The 19,502-nt window shown below is 40.2% G+C and overlaps 1 protein-coding gene across 4 annotated transcripts in view; it reads right to left on the bottom strand.

Moving 5' to 3' along the window:
• The window catches only part of MYRIP (myosin VIIA and Rab interacting protein), a 236,577-nt gene that overhangs the window by 21,950 nt on the left and 195,125 nt on the right, over positions 1 to 19,502 (bottom strand). For 3 of the 4 annotated variants that reach the window (XM_064444040.1, XM_064444041.1, XM_064444042.1), the window contains 3 exons: positions 15,462 to 15,639; positions 10,628 to 11,277; positions 2,252 to 2,491 (listed from right to left, as the gene is read on the bottom strand). In XM_064444040.1, coding sequence (XP_064300110.1) covers positions 2,252 to 2,491; positions 10,628 to 11,277; positions 15,462 to 15,639 — 1,068 coding nt within the window. Of the gene's footprint in view, positions 1 to 996; positions 1,093 to 2,251; positions 2,492 to 10,627; positions 11,278 to 15,461; positions 15,640 to 19,502 lie in introns of all 4 variants that reach the window. The other variant, XM_064444043.1, reaches the window with a different exon arrangement.

Raw genomic sequence — 19,502 nt, 5'->3', positions numbered from 1 at the left:
ACTTTGTAGACACATGCACATGAATAAGTACACCACAAAACATATGTCCGCCATTTTCTGTGCTCAGTTCACCATATAGAAGCATTTCACAAAGTCCTATTTAATTCTGGACTTTAATTGCATCATGTTATATGCTAGCCAGCCTATATATCCTATTGAATAATTTGATATTGCTGGTTTGCCTTTGTAAACCAAAGACAAGCTAAATTGAATGCTGCTAACAAGCAGTGGTGATAAAGCTTTTATTTGATTTCCTTAGAAGGTTGTGTGTTCATCACAGAGATATTTGCATACATGACAATGAAGGTACTTACACTGCTGTGTGGTCTATGGCTAAACAACTCAGAATCAGAGTAACAGAATACACTTGAAAAGGACCTCCAGAGATTGCCTAGTCAAACTGTCCTGCTCACAGCAGGGTCAACTAGATCAGTTTGCCGAGGGCTGTGGCCAGTCAAATTTTGATTTGGACGTACCCTTTGTTGAACTTCATGAGGTTCTGTTGGCCTACTTCTCCAGCCCGTCAAGATCCTCTGAATTGACAACAGAACCATCTCATGTATCAACCGGTCCTCCAAATTTAGCGTACACTCATTGACTCTGTCAATATTGAAGATGTTAAACAGTACTGGTCCCAGTACTGACCACTGGGGTACACCACTAGTGACTGGCCTACAGCTAGATTTTGAGCCTCTGATCACAACCCTTTTGGCCCAGCAATTGAGGTAGTTTTCAATACATGTTATTGTCTACTTATCCAGACCTTACTTGCTCAGTTTGTCTGTCAGAATGTTATGTGAGGCAGTGTTAAAAGCCTTGTTAAAGTCAAAATAAACAACATTCAGTGCTCTCAATGCCTCAGATTACTGTGATCTTTCAAAGATGAACAAGAGTGGCCTTACAATGACATGGACCAGATCCCTCAGCTCTTGTAAATACATCCCCATTGGGTGCCATGCACGTGTGTACATCCCGTTTGTTGAAATATTTGCTAACCTGATCCTCCTCTACCAAGGGTAAGTCTTCACTGCTCCAGACTCTCCCATAGGTCTCAGGGGCCTGGGATTCTTGAGGGCAAACCTTACCTGTAAACTGAGGTGAAAACAATGTTGTACAACTCAGCCTTTTCCATGTCCTGTATCACCAGGTCACTGCAGTAGTAAGCCCCGCTTTCCCTCATCTGCCTTTTGCTGCTGATACTTCTGTAGAAGCCTTTCTTATTTCCCTTTGTGTCCCTCACCAGATTCAACTCCAAGCGGGCCTTGGCTTTCCTGATGCCATTCCTGCACACTTGGACAGCGTCCTATTGTCCACCTGGGTCACTTGATCCTGCTTCCACTTCCCAGTGTATTAATGCTTTATAGCATTTGAACAAAGCATCTTTCAAATGATGAAGAATAGATTTCCTTTAGATCGTTGTCCACGCTGCCTGTCAAAGCTGAGCTGCTGTGCAGACAAGACCCCAAAAGGTGAGTCAAGACACAAAACAAACAAGAATGAGCCTAAGTGGATCTAAGGGATAAGAGTCCTTGACTGGCAAGGGGCAGTGCTGGACTTCTACAGCACCAAAATTCGAGCACAGCACATGATCTGAAGAGAAGTTCAGAGGTAGAAAGGGAAGAATGCAGGTGGTGAGCCCTGTGGAGTGATATTGAAATCGGACATCTCATTCTAAGGGCATGAACTGAAGAACTCATACATTATCAGAACTGACACTGTGTTTCAGTTTCACTAGAATATGTTACTACTCACAGAGGCCTATTAGCTGGTAGAGTAACAGGGTAGGAAAGCTTTAAAGAAGCACAAAATATTCCCATAGAGAGGCATAAGAAGAATCTATGACATCAGAATGAACTACATGATACTTAAAATGGGAGCAAATAGGAGGACTGAAAGAACCCACTTAAACCAGCTGGTTAGCAAGGAGGAAAAAAGGATAACTGGATATCTTTTTAAATAACAACACAGAAGCCAATTCTCAGTCAGTATAAACGTACATAATTCCATTAAAATCAGTCACAGGTTTATTACACAAGCTAAGTTCACTGCTTTGAATTGATGCTGTAGGCTCACAGGAAGGAACACACACCTTAATTGAAGTTTTACCTGCACAAGGTCTGCAGGCTCAGACCCAGTGTAAAGAAACTTGGATTTTTTTAAGCAACTATGTTTAATTTTCTAACCAAAAGTATCTCCTTCTGGATTGCAACTTTTACAATATTAGCCCCACTGCTCTACAATGGCTGCTTACCTTCTTTAACTCTTCCTGAATACTTCTGCCATTTTCCTCTGAGGACAAACTCTCCTTTTGGTTTTCATGGTCTGTTATAGGTTCTGACTCTTGTTCTTCACCAGAATCTGTTTCCTTGTCACTCATTTTAGCAGCAAGCTGAAATAACCTGGATTTAAGCTCCTCTTCCACAAGGTCAGGCTTGATGTTATGATGCTGATCCTCACTGCTTATATCAGTTTCTGATAAATCATCAAAACCCTAAAAAAAAATTAGAAGAACAGTATAATTACTGTATAGGTACAGAGAGGAAAATTAATAGCTACCTAGAAAAGTATAGTATGATTACTCTGCAGACAAGCTAGACAGAAAGTGTGCTCATAAAAAAATACCATGTCTTTACAGAGGAATGCCAGTAAACCCACACCTGTTGGATTGTGTTTATAATTCCTGCTTACTTTTATATTATGTAAAAAGGAACTATCAAAATTATTATGTATCTCTGTGCAACTAATGAAATAAAAGCCCAAATGGCATTTAGAATCATTATTATTAGAACCATAGAATCATTAAGGTTGGAAAAGACCTCTAAGATTGTCAAGTCCAACCGTCAAATTTCCCATTCCCAGCACAGCACTGCACTGCCATCACTCTCAGGCATGGTGCAAGTAAAGAAAGAGAAGTGTGGGAATGAAATAACTTGTGACCTGGCAGTTGTGTCCAGCTTTCAGCTGAAAGCCACGATCGAGTTCGCTGACTGCTGGTCTTGAGCATTCTCTGTGTTTTTCTTAAAGACTACTGGAAACAAATTTTAAAAAATCTCTTTTATTATTTGATGGTGCTTAAGATTTTCAGCTTTCCCAGTGATTATGTACGTTATCTACAGCGATGATTATTTTCCATATGCCAACCTCTTTGGAACATGTTTAATCTTTGGGAGCACCTTCTTTTTTTACTCTTTAATCCTTATAGGCGGGAAGTCCTCAGAGGCTTAGTTAAGTACGGTGGGTGTTAGAGACTTGACCATGACAAGTTCCTTACTTTGGAGGGTGAACAGGAGAAAAGCAAAATCCTTTTTCCTGGGTGCCTGCCCAACATTTCATAATGCAGAAAGGGGCCTTTTTTGGTTTTTTTTGAGAGCTCTTGCAGGAATTCTGAAAATATCTGATGCTTATGCCAAAAATTAACATCCAGATAAATACCAGCTTATTTTCTGGATCGGTGCTGCCTGATTAGGACCCAATTTCCCCTGGTTTGCTCTACAGTCCACCTCCCAGAGCAACCCACTCCACCTATAGCATTAACTTCCTTCTGAAAATGCTCTTATCTCCCTGCTGACTGCTAAAAGAGAGCTTAGAATAATTAGACGCTTTTAGTGCTTCAGCCAAGTGCATAAAGTAAGGTGGTTTTAGAAGTGATGAATTCTTTGAAATGGAGCATAATCATGACAAAACCACTCAGAAGGAAGCTATAAAGAATGCAGCCTGGGGCCCAGAAGCGGTAGGCACATTGCAGTGGGGCCTAAGAGGATGATTTGGAGCAATTCTCAGATAGGAAATTATTCCTATTTGCCTTATGCTCTCCTACTGTGACAGAACCAGACACTGCTGGAGAGACCAAAAGCCGTGTTCTCTCTACCATTCATTTGGAAACATATAAACAGGAGATTTGCTTTGCACAGCTACTCTCTGCAGCTGCAGAAGCAGTATTTATGGGTGGATCAATTACCTCCAGTTCTCACAGGAAACGTCAACTCTGACAACTCCCTCACAAACCCTAACTGCCAAACTGCTCTTAATGGATTGACACGTTATGTTTGTAATGTCAGTCCTCATCTCTCATACAGTAAACTGTACTGTAGTGTCTAGCACTTTTACAGCTTTCTGGACAATTTTTCTGTCTGCAGTTACCTGTGAACCAATTACAAAACTAAATTATTGTTTTCTAGCTCTCCTTCAGGATGCAGAAGGCCCTTTTAGAAAACCAGGATTTGAAAGTACATGACTAGCTACAATAGAAGGGGAAGCACGGGCTTATGCTTAACTTTATTATTTTCCCAAACAGTCAGCTTTTGCAGAATAAAAAGTCTTTTCTGCCAAATGAACTCCCAAGCTGTTCTGAATAAGATCAAGAAAACAAGATTTAACATGAGTGTTTCCACTTTAGTTTTATAATATGCTATGAAATTCTTTTATATACATTTAGAATACTGTGCCATTTTACTTTTTAAATTAAAAATCTGTATTTATCATAATGGTACCCTCTGAAATGATAAGATTTTTTCAGACATATCCTGCATGTCATTCAACAACTCATTACAACCTCATCCCAGCAATCTGCTAATGAAAAAATACTCACATATCACTGAACTACTATAAAAAAATCTGAGAACTGTTGCTGAATCAATCAGTTCATCAATTTGTACCCAGGAGAGAAACAATCATAATTTATGGGATTTACAGGATAGAAAGCACAGCTAAACTGTGCACTTGTATTTTAGGAGAATACAGTTCAGTAGAGATACATCTCATTAAGCTTGAGCTAATTGCTAGAATCCCTCTTTATTTGAGCTACTTCCACTTATTTAATAAATCCCTTCAAAAACCTACTCTTGTCTACCAAAACATGTGGTTTAGGATTACTGCACCAGGGGCGTGGGCTTCCTCTAGCAGTGCCTAAGCAGGAAAAGTATGGTTTACCTTGAGGCTGAGTCTGCAAAGAAGAGAATAAAATACCATTCTCTGCAAAGATTTGAGCAGATCAAGCGTGTAAAGACAAAAGTTTGCTATTCTTGTTTAAATAAGCTGACAAATATGTGTATAAAATCTAGCGGAGCAGTGAGGGAGGCTGGCAGTCCAGAGGGGCAGGTTTTCCCATGTTTCCGCCTTATTGCTGTACCATGAAATACTGACAGACTTCATTGTGCAGCAAGACATGTATGAATCCTCTGGGGGCTTCCAACATAGAACTGCTTAGGCTCTAACAGCTTGGCAGCTATATCACAGTAGCAATACACACATACCCTTGTGGAAAGCACCACTAGTTAATTTAAAAAGTCCACAGTGACAACAGCAGAATCACAACTCTTGACCCTGAAAAAATACCAGTCTTCCTAGCATCACACATGGCAGCACCTGTTAGTTTGATCTCTACTGTCTCTATCCAAAGCTCAGTCAAATCCTGCAGAGCCCTCCAGCTGACTTCCCATGTATTTTGGAGGAAGGCCTGGCAGGACAACATTGCTAAATTGCCCAGCATTCAGCAGGATAAAAAAATTGAGGATGTAGTTCTATGAAACAAGGTGAGCTAATGTAACACCCTAGTCCTGCTGAGAGTCATCCTGCACCTTCCTGTCCTGTACTCAGTTGTAACGAGTTGCATAGGCTTTGTAAAGAGGTCCAAATGTGTGCTTGGGCTGCCAAAGGAGACATACTGGACCATGCTGGAGGAAGGTGGAGTGAAGGCAGGAAGGCAGACAGGAAGGAGTTATTCCTCTTTCGGCAGCAGCAAGCTGCTATGTTACCTCAGCCACACATCATACCGTTATTGAAACGTTCTCAATTCTAGATTATGCTTTAACATGTATAAAAGAATTTTCCTAACTCATTAGCTGGGAAACTGAAAGAGCTTTTTGCTGTGTTTGCCAGCACAGGTGAAAGCCATGAGCTGCCTTGGCATCCCTAGGGCTTTATTCCGTGTTAGCTGAATTTTTGTTATGAATACACATCCTTTCCTGGGGCAGGACTTGCCTTGGGGGTACTGATTTTACTACAGCTGGATTCAGGTATGTCTATTATCCACGCTTCTGCTTTCCAATCTCCTTACAATGAGCAGGTGGAGTATTTATATTTGCAAGAGTTGTTAATTCCTGCTTACATGCAGAGCTAATGATATCCTATAGTGCTATACTTTATGACGTCTGTTACTGGTAGGCTGCTTGGCTTGTGTGTTGAGCTTTTCAGATGGTGGCAGTGAACTATTTGTGAGGAGATAATACCTCTTTCATGGATTAACATTAAAAATGCATTATAAGCCATGACAACAATAAAAAATAATAAACACATTGAAAGGTACTATTATTATTTAATTAATAGATGCTATCTTAAACTTAATTTTTCTTTACTGTTCACACTTTGGGTCTATCTATTAAGTTTAATGACATATTTGTGTTCATATAAATAACGGTGCAAATTGCCATCTGCATCTATCAGCAACATGTAATACTAACATCTGCAAACAAGAATAAAGGGCCACCACTTTATCTGAAAACAAAGCTTCAGTGAGGGCCTGGCAGACTAACACAGCCACAAACCCAGTCTCACTAGAAGAAAATCAAGTGTTTCTAATGCAAGTGTAAGTCCTTTAGCAGACAGTGAACCAGGAAATACACCTTTCCTCATACACACTACCCAAATCCTTGCATGCAAATGGCTGATAACCCAATGTAATCCTAGCAAACAAAAACCCCAAAATAAAGCAAGCAAGCAAAGTACTGGCTTGGAGGACCCAGAACCAAATCCATGTTATAGTATAAACTCTTGAGAGAAAGCTCCATTCATATAGGAAACCAAAAATCAAAAACTACAGTTTTTAGGAGAAGACACAAATTGTGAGGTTTGCAGAAAGTTTCTCAGCGAGAGCTCGTGTAATTTTAGTGCAGCTCTTTCCAATAAATACATCCCAAGCACCATGCCATGGGGACAGGCAGCCCGGCAGCGCTCACGCTGTACCTGGCTGCAGGGAAGGAGGGGTCTCTTGATCAAAGAAGCAAGCTCATAATGAGGGCACTTTCTTCACTTGAAGCAATTAAGCCGCTCCACTTTCCATCAGAAATGTAATAATTGCAGCTACACTAAGCAGTATCTCCTCCTCTCAGAAAGATAATGAAAGCCAATATATCAATGGTATTAATAATGACTATTAATAATAATTAGACAGAGAATCGTGGTTTGAGTGGCAATTTCTTGTAAAAAGTTACAATTTGAAAAATAATTACCATTAAAAGCAAGGTTGCACTTCCCAGTTCAGGTTCTCCAGGAATATAACTCTTCCGTAAGCAATCTGGTTATCAGAAATGTATTACAGTAGGACATCAGTTTTATCAGGACAATTTTTATGTCCCTCTGTACTTGCTTCATGACCATGCTTACAGCATTTCTACAGGCAACCCAGTCAAGCAGGCTGCTCTTTTATGTATCATAAAGTGGCAAAAAATCTCCCCAAATACAGTACATCTTGACACCCATTTTCGGGTTTCCCTTTTTAAGTCACTCCAGACTTCATACAATGAATCCTCTCTCAGTCACGAAGTCAACATTCCAGTGCTGAGTCTAAAATCAGTTTTAAAAAACTGCCACAGCATTATCCTAGTCTAGGTATTCGACCTTGATTTAAAAATACCTAATTTTTAATAGATATTCAGTTGTGAGTTATGAAATGACTGCAATTGTTCCAGAATGTTACTGCTTACAATTTTCTAGACTTGCAGCAGGAAGAGATGAAAGGGCCTGTTTTCATTTCGCTATGAGTCTTCAAGAGCAGCAAACAAGAAAACTACCTGCACTATTTGAAAACTAAAAAAGAAAACTTGACTTTTAGACTGCTAAACCGAAATTCTGTTCTGCAGTGCTGATGAAAACATAATGGTTAACAAATTTGCATGTTGTTATTATAATGCAGTAAAATAAGGTTATTATTACAATGCAATAAAATCAGGAAAAAGTATGTTTCTTCACTGCAATTTACATATGGTCAGTTGTTCAGTGTCTAATGCCCAGATGCAACATGGTTTAGAAAGGCATTTTTTATGGTTTCTGTAAATTCTGTACAACCTCAGCATGCGAAAATCTGTGACTGATTTAAGACCCCACAATGAAGCTTCCTTAAGTTTACGCTCTCTGCAGTTCTCCATGTACCTACACTATAATTTTCTACAAACTATTTACAGGTAGGGTGCGCTCTGCTGCAGCCTCAACCATTTTACCAAGATCAATACATTACTTTGGGGATTATATGAAACCCTGACATCCCTTTAATCTCATTCTTCTAAGCAATATAAATGATGTCTGGCTAATTTATTTTCACACCTCAAATCGTATCCCTGATGCTCATCATTGTTTTAATTGCTTCCTGGAATTGTTCACCTGCGCAACAGCCTTGCTATAAATTGTAGTAGCCAGTCCATTCGTGCTCCCAACAGTGCTTATGTACCAGAGGCTGGAGCAACAGTTCTCCAAACGTGGGTACCAGCTGTCAAATCAGCCACCGGGGTGTGCGCGTGTGTCCAAACACAAACTAAATGCATGCAAACACACCCATACATTAACTTCTAAGTGAGAATTTCATTGCTTTAAAAACAATAGCATGATCTGGAGGCAGTGTGCCTCTGCCTGCCTCCCTATGGCTGAGGGAGCAGGAGAGCAAGAACAGCCTCTTTTAGCCTAAAAAGTAAAATGAAGAGGAAAGCGGGTCAGAATCCTAAACCTTGCATTTTGAGCACAACAGAGAGGTAGAAGCACCACTTAAGAGACAAAGCAACTCACAAGAGAGTTGGAAAGAGCAACCATTTTCCACACCAGCTTGCACTTTGAGGCACACACTAAGCTGCTGAAAGATGCCATCGCATATGTCTGGAAGCACCCTACCTTTCTAACTTCCACTGGATGAACATGGAGAATGTTTAGACTGGATATGAGGAAACATTTCTACACCGAAAGGGTTGTCAAGCATTCAAACAGGCTGCCCAGGGAAGTGGTTGACTCACCGTCTCTGGAGGTATTTAAAAGCCGTGTAGATGTAGTGCTTAGGGACACAGCTTAGTGGTGGACTTGGCAGGGTTAGGTTTATCATTGGACTCGATGATCTTAAGGGTCTTTTCCAACCTAAATGAGTCTGTGATTCTATAACATCTCCAGGACCTTCCCTGTGAGCACCAACCTTCTATATTCTGCAGAGCAGTCATAACTAGAAAGCCACAATATGAATACGGACACACACAGAATGTGCACAAATACATAAAGCCAGAAAGGGAAATGTGGAAGTCTGTGCACAAAATATGGTCTTTGTGCAGTCCCTGGAAATTCCTGTAATTCTGCCCGATGCTCTAAGAAGTCATTAATGGCTGCTGATGTGTTAGAGCACGTTACCATACATATCTCCCCTTCAACAACTGTAGATGATAAACGGGCATAAGTATAACGGAGTCAGTACAAAACACCCACACCTGTCTCCTAAAAGCAGATGGAATAGATATGGAATTAACAATAGTTTACCCACCATGAAAAACCTGCTGAAATCTTAGAATCCTAATCTTGACTTATGATCAGATGTATTGATGTCTTTCTATGGGAAATATAGGCTAGTAGCATAAGCAAAGAAAAACAATTCCAGGCATCCTAAAATTGCTCAGATGGCTTTAAAGACTGGATCAGGTTGCTTGTAGTCAGAGGCATAGGGAGAAGACAGGACTTAGCTCCTTGCTTCAGGCTTACCATTACTCTAGTGCAGCAATGATGCAGCTACAGGATTTGAGAGTGGTAGTACACGGGAAAGAGAACTGGGCAAGGGGTCAGTATTCTCCTTATCCAGCTGGGTAATTAGATAGAAGTGTGCTCGTACTGTAAAAAAAATTTTGGGGGACAACTGGATTCCTTACATAATATCAATCCCAGGCCTGGAAAAACTCCAGATGGACTTCTTTTCTTTCTGGTTATCCCATACTTGTTGTTTTAAAGAAACGTTTGTGGGTGGAGTGCTTTGCTGTCTTCAGGTTGTATGATCAGTTATTCCAAGTTTAAGCTGTTAACATTTGTTTTGGTTTTCTTTTTTTAATCAAATGACAAATTATTTATATGGAAGTCATTTGTAAACACCCTAACACACCAGAACTCATAACCAAGTGACCAATTAAAAGCAGACATCACTTGGACCATATTTCAAAACCAGTCCTTTCGGAATTTCTGCTGCTCATTAGCTTTATCCCTTATCAGGACATTTGCAAGCAGCACACACACGATTCCTAGGCATAAGAGTTATTTCTTATTCCAAGAACAAAGGTGTTAAAAAAAACAAACCCCAATGCAACAGACCAGGCGATTAGTCAACATTTGTTACCTGTTGGCAAATCCTGACTTTTTTTTTTTTTCTTAAGAGCACTGTATTTTTCAGCATTAACAATGTCATTGATCAGATGGAAGCAGCATTTCTGAGAAAGAGGCAAAGCCTGCTCATGGTATATGCAACACTTGACCTTTGCTTCTTCTCAGTTATGAGGCATGAGGAGGATAAACCTTGCAAGAACGCCCCACCTCCCCACTCAGGATGCACGTTATTGCCAGTATAGCTTAATTAGTTTTAGCCAGCTCTTTTTGAGATTACATTTGGTAAGCTCACAATTACCTGACTTAAATTCATCTTGTTGGTTTTTGTGCGATTTTTTCCTTCACATAATTCTTCAGAAATTGCTTTGTTCTTTCTCCACCTTCTGGATCTCTTTTCCAAATCATAATTAAGTTCTTCCGTCTCACTGCTGTCCGAATACTCCAAACTGGTTGCCTGTGGATTGAAATTTACATCCAGTTCTCCGTGGAAATGTTTTTTTTCCATTCTGGGCATATCACTTTGAGTTCTGCTTTGTAACCAGAGAAGTTTGCTAGGTCCTTTGGCTTCCTGGGAAGAGTTTACTGAAGATGTTTCAGAATCGGAGAACAGTGTCTCAGTATTGGTGTATAAGCCAGAGGAAGGAGAGGTCACTGCCTGGTACTGATCATTGCCATAAACCCATTCAGTACCGTACTGGGAATTGGTATAATAGAAATCGTCTGGTAATTGCCGAGGTCTCCGGCGCAGCTTGTTCAAGGCCACATTCCAGTCGTAGTCATCCTCGCTGTCTGAGCCCATCTCGTCATAGGCGGACACAATGTTGGATTCATTCTCCAAAGCTTTGAATACTTGACTCTTTGGTTTGGCGAGCATTCGAGGCCGAGGCAAAGTGACGTTCTGCAAAGCTACCCAGTTTCCGTCAGTGCTTTGAAAAACAGAAGGTGGATCTATGAAAACAAAACAAGAACAATTATCACTACGTGATAAGGCTCATTTTACTTGCCAGTTTGCGATCGACTGGCCACAAACTGGAGGGTTCAACAAAACTAACGAACAATTGCAAGTGTTGCTGCTACATGAATTCTCTCATGTTGTGAGCCATGCTGCTGTACTTTTAAACAGAAGCCACCACTTAAAGTCATGGTGATGACTATTTAAAATGTGAGAATAGTTGGACCAAGGCTTTTTTCTAAACGAATTATTAGGAAAGGCTGAGGGAACATCAGGACACAGACTTGTATAAATCTTGTGTTTTGCAAATGTCTTTGATTCTGTGTGCAGTTCTGTTCCCCCATCTTGAAAAGGAAAGATGGAAAAAGGATCAGAGAACAGCAACAGAAGTTGCACAAGGTTCTGAAACAGCTTCCGTTCAAGGAATGATTAAGAAAGCCAAAGCTCTGCTGTCTGGAGAAGATTGAGGATGCACACTAAAAGAGAGGGGAGTGTCTTCCAACCTAACTACTAGAGGACATTGAGTGAAACTAGTGAAATCAAGATTCAAAACAAACAGAAGAAAGAAGTGGGATGCAGTGCGTATCAGACCTGTGGAACTTCTTACCTAAGGGAGTTATGGATGCTAGAAATTAATCTGGGATAAAACAGAGGTGGGTCTGGACACGGAAGAGAAATCCACTGAGGTTTACTAAATAGAGGAAAATACTTCTAGCAGAGGTAGTCATTAAGCTGAATGTCCTGGAGGTTCAGAGCCTACTCAGAGACAGCATGAAAAATACTTGCTTCCTCCTAATCTTTCCTAGGCTGTTGCTTATGGTCACTGTTGCTGCTCTTGTTGTATCCTAGACTAAATGAGCTTTTTGTGTGACCCAAGCACTGCTGCTCTTGTATTCTTACACTTTTTCAGAGTATGTTTTACAACTCTGACAGGAAAAAAAAAAGCCACAAATTCGGTAAAAAAGTATTGTATAACTCATAGAATTGCATTTCTTCTAAATTTACATTCTATTTCCAAACTTGAAAAGTCCCTTCATGGGAAATGTGAATGTGTGGTGACTCTACCTCCCACAGCAGTTGAATAAATATATAATGCCATATATTTACACAGTAATCTCAGCCTACTGAATGAACTTTTCAGCCTTACAGATTCCTTCTCTGGGTTCAAATCTGCCATTGCCAGAAAACTGTAGAAATACTTATTATAAACTATTAGTTTTCTAAAACTGTAAACAGAACATCACTAAAAGTGGAAGAAGTAAAATCTGGATAGTGTTGTAGATGATACTCAAGCATCTTGCATTACATCATTACAAATACTTGGAGCTCGAAATGATGACTTCTTCCCTGGAATTGTTCATAAAGAACATAAGTATGCAGTAAGGTAGTGTGCTCAGTTTAAAAAAACAAAGGTCTGTGGTGCACTAACACCAACAAAACACCCCCACAAAAAAACCAAACCAATAATTAAATGGTTATTAAACTTAGGAGCTATGCAAGATGTAGAATGGCTTTTGTATTTGTTACTCATTTGAGTCCTTTTGGCCTGTCTTCACTTCCTAAATTTCATTCCAATTCAGAGAACTTGAGAAAATACACCGCTGAAGTAATTCTTAGTTCTTCTTAAAAGGAAATCAAAATAGTAATAGTTTTCTTGTAGCAGTGACCAGCTGAGGGTATAACTGAAGTCAGATTTATAGGGAGAACTAATAATTATTGTAACAGCTGATTTTGGAGGAACAAAAGGATACAAGCTATCAAGCATAAGGAACTTCTGCTTGTTCGCTTATTCCAACTATGGCCACTAATCTAAGTTTAGGATTTTCTTGAGAGGAAGAGGACCTTTCTTTAAAAACATTGTTCCTTCAAACAAAGCAAACAGCTCTGCAAGATACAAATCCGCAACAGGAATTGAATTCAGCTGCACCACATTACACACACATAATGCAGTGGAGTGCCACATCAGTATACTTTTTTCTCTCCCAAATCATATCCCCTTATTCTGTTCAGTGGTAACACATAAGAACCTGCTGAACATCCTCAATTCACTGAAGTAAAGGACAAGATAGTAACTGATTTTATCTTAGAGGCTAAGCAGATTGGAAAGGAAAGCCACTGAAAACTTTATATTCAGAAAGCTGGCTCAATTTTATCCCAACTTCAAGTAATGTCAGCTGCTCCCCTCCTGATTTTCCAAAACAAAGCACCTTACCTGAAAGTATGGATTTTGCACACAATTCTTTTGGTATACACTATAATTTATCCATGTGAAAATGAAAACAGATTTAAGAAGTCTCATTGTGAAACTATTGGTAAAGGGGAAAAAGCACTAGTTGGTGATTGGTCTCTTGAATCATCATTTAAACTAGTGTAAACTGTAATCAAAATGAATTGTGAACTGCTTTTTGGCTACATGACTAAAAAGCCCACTGATTTTACCACTCCCGACTCTTGGTTGAGATTTCTTTTGTCTTCTGTATCCTAATACAGAGCTGCTTACTACTGCATAGGTGAGAACCTATTTACACAAATGAGCACAATCAGGTATTTACTGTAAGCTCAATAGGCAACCTAATTTCATCGCAAATGTGGTTCTTAGATGAAAGAAGCAGAACAAACCTTCTGAGTAGAGCACCTAAAAGGAAACTGGGTCAATTCCTTGCTCTGCTACGGTTAAGCAACTGTTAAGTACTAAATTGCTCAACAGTTGAATTCAATGGGATTGAAGTGGGATCTTAAATTTAAGCACACAATTAACTGTCTTCCTGAAAATAGACATTCCACTAAAATGCCCAGGTAAACAACACTTCCGAAAGGGGGTTGAATGAGCAGTTGAAAGTAATGCATACTTATTTAAGTCAGATTTTAGTACTACTTAACTACCACTTTCTTTCTGGGGGGAGGAGGGGTATTGATACTGTCTAATTTTCAGTATCCCAGGTCATCAACTGGCATTACACATAAACGAATTGAATTGATGGGCAGCCCCCATCCCTGGTCCCCCCACACCCAAACACGTATTTTCGCTGCTTCTGCTTGCCAGTGCCTAGTGAGCCAGCTGTGGGAGTTATGGCACCAGTAAACTCACCCTACAAAAGAGAAGTTTTCTGCTTGTTTAGCTTCACAGACCAATCTGCTACAGGGGTCAGATGGGCTCTACAGCCGTTACAAGAGAAGATGCAGGAACAAGCAGACTCTGTCATGGGAGGACAACAGCAGCAGATATGTTAGCTTTGCTGTTTCCTGTCACCTAGAGCCAGGGGCTGCGGCTGCAGTGAGCAGTTCAGCCCTTCCCCTTGCGCAGCTGTGGGGATGAAAACTAACCATCTCTTCCGTGCAGCAGTTGCCTGGTGCTACACTCTTGTACCCTCAAAGACCAAGAGAGGCAGTGGAAATGGGACCCCCCCAAGAGCAGAAACCACCTTCTTCAAGACAACCAGTACTTATGTCATCCTGAAGTAAGCAGGGAATTGCATTCAATCCCAGGGTGCCGATTCAGGAATGGGGCTGACTTAGGTTGCTACTCACCATCCATACTCACATCCATACCTAATCCATGGAAAGAGAGAAGACACAGACCTAGGGAAACTGCTGGTCTGTGAAATTCCTACTCAAACCGCTTCCTCAAACTTGTATGGAAGCAGCAGTTAGTCAGGCTGCACAGAACACTGCACTGGTGAATTCTTCGGAGTTGAAAATAAAGGTGCAAGGGTGAATCCTAAATGTGAATTGTTTCACTGTTTATTTCACCATGTAACCTCATGAACAGTTAACTTGTGCACCAGAAGGAAACTATGGGCAGCTGCAAACTCCTTGAACTAGAGGACAGATAACCAGGTGACAAAGGACGGCCCTTGGGCCCTTATGTCTTAGAAGCTCTGAAATGTCTCCAAATTAGATGCCTAATGTTTCCTAACAGTTCAATATCAACTCCCCAAAGGCCCAAATTTTGACTCTTTTCTTGGGGGGGGAGGGGCGGGGAGGGAAGGTAAGATAAGCAATGACACAGCCCAGTGAAATCACGACACGCAGCATCACTAAATAGACATTTTTACACATGACCCCCTGGAAGCAGAGATCAGCAGAAATTTCCTGGAGAAGGTCCTTGCTTTATGTTACATTTATTCCACACATGAGTGAGAACCAAAAAAAGAATCATATTCGTACTAGAAATATTTACTTGTTTCATTTAGCCTGTCCACACTTTTCCAGCTGGGTAATGCAGAGAGCTTGCGTTCCTTGTGGTTCCTGAATTGTCCTTTCTGCTGCCTCCAAAGAGCCTCAGTCACAGATGAGGCAGGGTCTAGTCCTTTACTGGGCATATCTTCACTAGCCAGAGAGAATGCAGACTGAGACCTCTGTGGGAATAAAAATCAAAGAGCATAATTAAAAAATAGAAATACTTAATTATCAAAATGTTTACTGTAATCAGTATGAGTATTCAGTTACCCATAGAAGCATGGAATCTGCTAGCTTCCAGAAATGGAATTTAATGTGTTCAAAAGAATTGTTTCAGCACTAGATTGCTTATTTATGTGCCTTTCTGATGCTCTGCGAGGAGGCAGGAAATTGTTTATACTACCACGGACCAGATGGAAAGAAATAATTAAGGTGAGAAGTTGTTAGGAATGTGCTTGGTGAGGACAGATATCTAACTGCTTCAGCTCAAGCTAGCCAGAAAGAGATCCCATTGTGGTGAGACATGATGATCTATTGTTGGCTCAACAGGCCATCTGCTGTAATAATTTGCAGAAGTTTAAAATTTTAAAAAAGGAAAACAAACAGCCTGTTCCCCAGAAATAGATGTGCAAAACAACTGATTTTAATGCAGAATTCTTTTGTTTGCTAGGACATTTATATCACACAATATGCTGGGCAGTTTTATGCAGTCTTGCTAATGAAGTCAACAGGGCCTACAACTGCACATCTATTTGTTCCTAGGAGGGTCACTTTTCAAGTCAAAATGAGGTACAATACTGTTGTGATTGTTAATTAGCCCTAACTACTACTGAGGGGAAGGTGCCTTCCTTTGGATCTACATAAATACATCAGACATTTTAGTTTTGACTTAGGCACTGGGGCCAGTTACAGAAGTCACATTTAAATTTGGCCAGCTTTTAAAAAAATAATGGTGAAAGCTGGCAGTGTCCTGCTGATTTCAGGAGAACTCACTTTTACATATCAAATCACGTATGTAACTCTATAAACAAGACTACAGCAGCTCGAGTAAATTTTTAACATCTGGCTGACCCTAGTTTGCTGCAGCACATTTTTTTTATTAATAACTTTGCTTTTGATGACAATATGTACTTAGGCAGCTTGAACGGCAAGAGATCACTTTTTCAAATGGCAATTAGTTTCTTTCGCCATAACTTTTTACCACTCAAACCCTCTGCCTTGGCCTTCACAACAGAGTCGGTAAAAGACTGCATGTATACGCCAGGGTTTCATTAAGAAGTAGGCTTTCAAGTGGCTCAGCTTCTTTACACAAGCCAAGTTAGCACTCTCAAAACTTTGTACATTTTAACTGGTGCTCAAATTACAAATAATTAACTAAAACTGTTTATCTCAATAGGGCCAGTCTTTGCCTGCATCAGAGCTCTGCTTTGTACTGGTGCAGATGAGGAAAAGGATAACCTGACTTTCAGCTATTTTCAAGTCCCTTCAATTCCCAGGTCAGCATAAACATTGCTGGGAGTCCTGCTGGCTTGAAAGCAACACTTACACCACTTTTCTGGCTGCACCTCCTCTCATCTGTAATCCTGTGTGGGACCCATGTACCATGCCAGAAGATTTAATTAACTGCAAATCTTCCTGTATCCTTGGCTCAGCAGTATGATTTCATAACAGATTCAGTAAAAAGAAATACAACCAAGGACCAAGGTTTAGTTTGGCTTCTGAACTCTGGAGAAAAAGCCAGAATTATTGCCCTAGAATAAAATATTTTCTGTAACTGCAATGACCACATAAGTTGGTTAGTCCTGTCCATGCAAAGACACAGGTCCTAACGTGATGCACTGGAGCGTTTCCTTTCAAATTCAGTGACACAAATTACTAAAAACAATCTCATAGTCCTGTATAATTTGATTATAGGGAAACTTTGAGACGAGTCACTTTCACAAACCAGCTATATTCAACTGATCAAGATCATCTGAATCCTACTTAACTCCTTAACCCTGTAAAAGGGTTAATAATTTAACACAATAGAGACAGGTACAAAAATTGTTTTGCTATAGGAATTTGCTTATTAACTTTGATTTTATCCTGCCAGGATGTATGGACAATATAAACAATTCTGACACAAATTTGCAGCATGAACTATGACAATTTTTAACTGTGCTGTGGCTCACTTCACTTCATTGTAAAGCAAGAACTACCAAACTTCCCATTCTTAGAATAAATTAGGTCCAGCTCACATCTGGTATATCCTCTGACATCTTTGTGTTGAAGTTGTTACATACTGAAAGCAGCAAGCTGTGGCTGTCACTGTTTTCACAGTACCAAGAATAATCCCTGAGGCCACATTCTTTTTCCATGTATATGGCAGCACAGAGAGATAAGAGATGCCGAAGAACCCAGAAGAAGGAATATCCTATAGCTTAATCACTAATATCTATTTTCCCTTATTACTTAAAGAACTGAATCATAAGAAGGAGAAAAAAAAATAAGGAAAAAATAAAGTAGTCTGTTTAATGCTAACCCAGGCTCACATAAGGGAAATAACATGTCCTTTCTTATTACGTAAAATCTGTAGGTTTGACAACTTTTCTGGTGTTTTGTTTAAATGGCAGCTTCTCGCCTGCCTACTCACTGTTTCATAAACATCACAGTAAAGGCTGCATCACAGAGACAGCAGTGTCTGCACTTAGCTCTCAACTAACTCGAGACCGTCCAGCAGCTTAGCCCTGGCAACGCAGAACTTGGCACAGGCTGTGAAACCTGCTGAAGGAGCTCAGCAATCCTGCCCTCAGACCCACGCTGCCACAGCAACACTGCTACCAGCACTGCCTGTGCAATTTAAAGCTAGCTCAGGTGCGTCTACACTATAGGGCAGATACAGCTTTCAGAAGGACTAGAAGATACACAACAGCTTGAAGGATTTGAAAAGGAGAAGAGGAGCATGAAGGGCATGATGGACAAAAAGCACTGAAAAATAAGGAAGCACAGAAAATAAAGCAGACACAGTCCCATGTGGTATAGCGGCTTAAGATCTCAAATAAGCTTATCGAAACCAGCTTTACCTAAACCAAGCTGATTCTTTTAAATTGTGTGTGAAACTTTTGGGTTAGGTTGGAGGGAAATTGCTATCCACAGTTTCTGCCAACTTTCTGTGGAAAGCGGGAAATTGGTATTATGCAGGAACTACTGCTAATTCCCAGGAAAATCCCTCCAAATGCAGCAAGGGAAAGAGCTTTTGGTGCCTCCAAAGCTTGGCTCAAGGCCATTGTCATCGTTTTCCTACACTTTATGTGAATTTTTCATAAAATCTGCCTCGGACTACTCTGCTAGAAGTACCACCTCTTCTCATGGAAGATGGTTCAATGCCTTGGAAAGCTCAAGGAGAGAAAAGTGATGCCAAGCTAAAATAGCTTGACTGCACCCCTGCATTCAGATCCTGAAAAAGGATGAAATGATGCTACTGGAAGAGGCTGTTGAAGTAGCACTCTTCACTGCTGCTTTTGTAGTTCTCTATAGTTCTTGTATCTGGAGAGGTTTAAATGATAAATAACTGTCAGTGTTCTAATAAGCTCCAGTTAAGAAGAATAAATAAAGGTAGAGGATTAGGTTATTTATTGCTCCCTAAACTAACTTTGGATAGGGATGGAAGGACAGATAGTAGAATTGTGTTTTATTCAGACAAGTCTGGGTGGAAAGAAGTATAGATATTCATCCCTGACAGCAGTTCGAGTCACTGGTAACACCGATAACGAGGAGCGTCAATAGCGAAGCCTGGTGTCAGAATAAGACAGAAGCATATCCTGGCATGAGAACAAATCAGTCTACACTGGCAAAAACATGGCCATTTTTTCAGATCACAAAATCAAATGCTTGTCCACAAGTATATCTCCAATCAATTACCAGCCTGACTGATGACTCTCTCTGAAAAACAAATGACTCAAGACCTCCTTTTGTTGCTTTTGCAATTAAGACTAAACTAGAAAGTTAGTTATTTGGTGTAGGTTACACAGCAAAAACTCTAACCTTGATTGGCGCATTTGCA

This window comes from Phalacrocorax carbo, chromosome 2, assembly GCF_963921805.1.
Source record: "Phalacrocorax carbo chromosome 2, bPhaCar2.1, whole genome shotgun sequence".
Lineage (NCBI taxonomy): Eukaryota > Metazoa > Chordata > Aves > Suliformes > Phalacrocoracidae > Phalacrocorax > Phalacrocorax carbo.
The sequence above is the reverse complement of the archived record's forward strand: the minus strand, read 5'-3'. Positions and strand labels throughout refer to the sequence as shown.